Source organism: Athene cunicularia, assembly GCF_003259725.1.
Source record: "Athene cunicularia isolate RWA chromosome 4 unlocalized genomic scaffold, athCun1 chr4_part3, whole genome shotgun sequence".
NCBI lineage: Eukaryota > Metazoa > Chordata > Aves > Strigiformes > Strigidae > Athene > Athene cunicularia.
Window position 1 is genome coordinate 12,779,453 of NW_020799100.1, and position 5,217 is coordinate 12,784,669.

General features: G+C 55.9%; 1 protein-coding gene across 1 annotated transcript in view; it reads left to right on the top strand.

The window, feature by feature from the left end:
- RPS4X (ribosomal protein S4 X-linked) overlaps window positions 1–3,860 on the top strand; it is a 4,396-nt gene extending 536 nt beyond the window's left edge. The window contains exons 2-6 of the mRNA XM_026848798.1: window positions 330–510; window positions 944–1,041; window positions 2,173–2,344; window positions 2,910–3,067; window positions 3,702–3,860. Of these exons, the coding sequence (XP_026704599.1) occupies window positions 330–510; window positions 944–1,041; window positions 2,173–2,344; window positions 2,910–3,067; window positions 3,702–3,803 (711 nt within the window). The 3' untranslated portion in view covers window positions 3,804–3,860. The remainder of the gene's footprint in view (window positions 1–329; window positions 511–943; window positions 1,042–2,172; window positions 2,345–2,909; window positions 3,068–3,701) is intronic.
- Window positions 3,861–5,217: the final 1,357 nt, after the last annotated feature.

Sequence of the window (5,217 nt, forward strand, 5' to 3'; positions counted from 1 at the left end):
CCCCCCAAGTTTGCAGGGGATGGGGCGGTGGGGTGGGTGGTTGGCTGCTCTCTAACCTGTCGCTGTGGTTGTCCTTCGCTGCGTTGGGGCTGTAGGGGGCTGTACTGCGTTGGGGCGGTGTTTTGTGAGGCTGGCGAGATCTGGGCGCAAGGTGCTGTGAATACCGAGAATAGTCACGGGCAGCCTGTCTCTGCCTGCTTGGCACTTCGGCTGCACACAGCTGGCCTCGGTGCCGTTGCGAGAGCTGTTGGGGCGGTCACGTTCTTCCCCTGAGAACGGTCGATGCTGCTGTTGTGCTTGAGGACCCAGCAGAAAGCTTCTGTTTGTAGGCACCCCGTCCATCGACAGGCCCTCACAAGCTGAGGGAGTGCCTTCCGCTCATCATCTTCCTGCGGAACAGGCTGAAGTATGCCCTGACAGGAGACGAGGTCAAGAAGATCTGCATGCAGCGGTTCATAAAGATAGATGGCAAAGTCCGCACAGACATCACCTACCCTGCAGGCTTCATGGGTGAGTGGGGTGGGCAGCTGCTACACTGGCAGGTGTTCTGTGACTGATGTTTTGTGAGGTTGGCACAATTTGGTGGGAAAGATGCTTTTCTGGTGGAGCTGATGAAGAAAAGAGAAATATAAGCAGATGTTAATTAGTTTGGAGTTATGCAGTGCGATGAACACCAAAGCCTGGTATCTGTAGCCTATAACTACCTGATTGCATATGCCTAAATTGCTGTTCAGATTTCAGCCTTTGGCAGTTTTTGCTAATTTGCGCCATATCGTGGTAAAAGATGTGAGTCTGTGTCAAGAGGAGAAGAGGAGATAACAACCTCCTCGTTCATGCCTGAAGTGTTGTCAGCAGTCCCTAGTTCTTTTCAAATTTGAGCTTCGTGTTGAGTAACATAGCTGATTGATAACAGCTGCTGTTTTATTTCCCTCTCTGAAATCAGATGTCATCAGCATCGAGAAGACAGGCGAGCATTTCCGCTTGGTGTATGATACCAAGGGCCGGTTTGCTGTTCACCGCATCACACCTGAAGAGGCCAAGGTGAGGGGCATCAGCTTGGCGTAAGTGTGAGCCCGCTTGGCTTTGGTTGGGGTGGTGTTTCCTCTTTGGTATCTCATGAACGGGAGCTGATGGCTCTCCTCCCTGTGAGCTGAGTCTGTGCCACTCTTGAGAAAGAAGATCAGGGATTGAAGGGTTGGGATACAAGGCCTTTGGCAGGAGGAAATCTCTTGGTGACATGAGAGCAACTCCCGGATGACTGCAGGTGCACTGTCTGGTGCTTGAAGTGACTGCCGTTGGCATGGACTGCGTTACCTTCATGGGGAGCTGGGGGCTGCCTCTGCTGTGCTGTGGTGAGCCTCAGCACAAGCTAATGGTGATCAGAAACATGGCACTGCCTGTGCTGTGGTGCCTTGAACTCCTTCCCGAGTTTGTTAGGGAAGTGTTTATAAAACTGGCCCTGGGTGTCCTGGAGCAACTCCCACCCATGTTTCCTTAACCAAAGCATGCTGGCGTGCCTGAGCTGCAAGTCTGCACTCTCCTTCGCCTGTCCTTCCCAAGGGCAGGCTGGGCAGGCATGCTGTGATGCTGAGGGGGAGAGCTGTCTGTGCTGTAGCAAGCCATGTGTATTTGGGGCTTCTCTGGCCCCCCATGACATGCTTCTGCCTCTGGCTACCCCTCTGTGTTAACCAGTGAGTCCCAATGTGGCTCTGAAGGAGTCAGGGGTAGGGGGGTGAAAGGTAGGAGGGAAACCAGGGTGCTCTGGAGGAGGGATACAGATATTTCCTGGATCCTGAAGGCATCCTCAGCTTCCGCTGTGTGACCACAGGTTCATGGCAAAGCGAGGAGACTGCCCTAGCATAGCTTTCCTGGGAAAATGAAGCCAGTGTTTGTGAGGAGGCTGAAGCCCAGGGTGGGCAGGTGTTCCCAAAGCAGGGCGTGTTTTCCGATGGGGCTGTAGTGTGGCCCTGTGGCAGCCCTGCGAGAGGCACCGCTGGGCAGTGAGCTGGGCAAGTCACTGCCTGGGCTCCTGTGGCAAGCCCTGGAGTGTCTGGATATTTGGCTTGGGGTCTGAGGCCTGCTGTGGCCAGCACCTCTTGGGGGGTCAAGAGCCCCCTGGCCTGTGGTGCCACTCACTGCCTCAACCTGAGCAGTGTTTGGTTTTGTTTGCAGTACAAGCTGTGCAAGGTGAGGAAGATCTTTGTGGGCACCAAAGGAATCCCTCATCTGGTCACCCATGATGCCCGCACCATCCGCTATCCGGACCCCCTCATCAAGGTGAATGATACAGTCCAGATTGACCTGGAGACAGGCAAGATCACAGACTTCATCAAGTTTGACACAGGTAGGTCTTGCATCTTCTCCACAGTGGGGAGGTTGAATACAAATGCCAGATATCTTTGCTCTAGAGGGGCAGTGATGGCAGCCTTGGGAAAGGGGTTGTTTACCTGGAGCTGGAGCAGGGGTTTCTCCCACGTGCTGGCAGTGGGATGCGTTTGGCATGGGGACTAGGAGTGATTCCAAGAGCAAGCAGGCAGTGAGTAGAAGCAGCAAGCTGGTGGAGAGGTTGCTTGAGCCCGGCTCTTGTGGGGCCATGAGTAGAGATTCCTGGTTCTTTTCTGTGGGAGGTTTCAGTTGCAGTGCCAGGACAAGTGGTACGGGAATGCCTCGGGTGCTGGGGAATGTTTGTTACGGGCCTTTGGTCCAGAGAGCTGTTGGCTCCTTGAGGTGTGCCAGGGTTCTGTGGGATGTAATTGTCACCAGGTGCTCCAGTGGCCACTCAGGGCCAGTGCGGATCTGTCCCGGCCCTTCTCCAGTGGTGCTCCTCGAAGAGCCCCAGCACAAGGGCCTCAGCACAGCACCTGGTGCCAGCTCTTGTCATACCCCTCTTCCTTCACCTTCCTTCACAGGTAACCTGTGCATGGTGACCGGTGGTGCCAACTTGGGCCGTATTGGGGTGATCACCAACCGGGAGAGACACCCTGGGTCATTTGATGTTGTTCATGTGAAGGATGCCAACGGCAATAGCTTTGCCACCAGGCTCTCCAACATCTTCGTTATTGGCAAAGTAAGCCTGTGTGGGCACAAGGCGGGCGGGTTCTCTCCTTTTGGTGGGGGCTGTTGGGTGAAGCCAAGAGGTGCTGGTGTCTTCTGCAGGCAGCTGCTTTCACACACAGTGAAGCGCCAGCGCTGGCACCAGTTCTGTCTCTGCTCCCTGGGGTTCTGACTGCTCTGGGCTGACCACTCTGGGAAGGGGAAGCACCCGTAAATTTAAGAATGGGGACATTTTCAAGAAGCAGTTCTGTGGGTTTTTTAAACCACCTGGGAGTTGGGAGCTGAGCAGTGCTCGGTGTGCAGCTCTTGTGTAACCCCTGGGCAGCTGCTCTGACTGAGAGTGCACTCCTGCTGCAACGCCTCTGCTGTCTCGCCATCCCCAACCGCCTCTTTTGTCCAGGTTGGAAAGGGGTGGTGCTTCGCTTTTGGCTGAAGTTCATCCTTGATGGCTGTGCCCAAAAGAGTCAGATGAAGGCCTGTACACCTTTGGCACCTTCCTAAAGGGCTTCTGCTCCAATGCCACGTCTGTGTTTACATGGCCCAGTGTGGGCAGGGGTTGGCTTCTGCTGCTTTTCCCCCCTGAGGGGGAGAGCTCTGCCCCTGTCTGGGTTTCTTGATTTAAGGTGGCTGCTTCTCCCTTGCTGCAGGGCAACAAGCCGTGGATCTCCCTGCCCCGTGGGAAGGGCATCCGCCTCACCATTGCTGAAGAGAGAGACAAGAGACTGGCAGCCAAGCAGAGCAGCGGGTGAACTCCAGCTCAGGCTGGCAGTGCTCCTCTCGGTATATTAATTAAACCGTTTACCAAATGGTTGTGTTACTGGCTGGGGGGAGCATCCCAGGGCTGGGGGGTAGGTGCTCTGCTGTACCAGTGCAAGGCCACACTCTGCCCTCTGAAAGGGCCTGCTGATCTGAGGAGACTCCTGGCAACCTGAGCAACTGCCAGAGCCATCTTCTAGAAGGCCAGGCAGGAGTGGTGGGGCCGCCTGGGGTGGGAGCTGCAATAATGGCTGTGGCTGAAGGATGGGGATTCCTGGTGGCTCTGGACCCAGTGCTGGAGCTGAGGGAGCTCAGCCCCGGGGCTCTGGGAGCGTACACCCAGGGTGCTGCGCAGGGGGGGGACCAGGGCATGGTGGAGCAGCAGGGTCTGGCCCTTGGCTGTGTTGGACGTGATGCAAAGGAAACAGTGTTTCATTTTCCCTTTCCCACTTCAGCACCCCTCCTTGGGCACTGAGCCTCCCATGCCATACCCTTGTAAGCTCCTTTGGCTTTGGCAGCTCCTGGTCCCTCAACATAGCTGGTGGTGGCTGCAGAGAACCTCTCTGCAGAACAGTGCAGAGACATGAGAGCGGCTGGGCTGTGTCCCAGTAGCACATTATGAGTCTATTTCTTGCGCTTCTGTTCCCTGCTCCTCATTTCAAACTCCTCCCTCTCTGTCCTGTAACCTGTTGCTATTTTTTCCTCTCTCCGTCTCAGTCTTGCTCCTTGTCCCTGTTTTTTAGGTCCCCTCTCTGCCCTATGGCTGGTTTTTCTTTCCCTTAGTTCATTTGGTTCCCTGTCCATCTTTCTTCATTCCTATTCCTCCTTCTGCTGCATTGCCTCACTTCTTTCCTTTTGCCCTCCCTCTCTGTCATCTCACTGTCTCCATTTTTAAACCCTTCTCTATCCTGTAGCCTGCTGATATTTTTTTTTTTTTTCTCTCCAGATCAAGCTCCCTGCCTGGTTTTCTCCTCCCTCCCGGTAGTGCTGCCCATCCCAGGTTTTTTCTGCATCTCCATCCTGCTCTCAGTCTCTGTTCTGCTCCCTCTCCCTCCTGCTTCTTTCTCCATCTCTGTCAGGCTCCCTGTCCCATCTTTTCCTCATGCTTTCCGCTGCCCACCCGCTTCCCCCTGTTCTCTCGCACTGCCCGGCCCCACCTCTGGCCCGCCATCTTGTGCCCCGGGCCGTGCCGGGAGCTGTAGTTCTGGCGGCCGCATCGCTCCAGGGCAGCCGCGGGCCTTGCTGTCCCCGCGGCGCGGCACGAGGCGTGGGCTTTGTCCCCGGTTTGGTGTGATTTTCTGTGGGCTTCCACGAGCGCACAAGCAGTGGGGTGCCACCCGGCCTCAGATCGGCGGTAACGGCAGGGCAGTACTGCGGGGCCTGCACGGTGCCGCCGCCCGGTAAGGA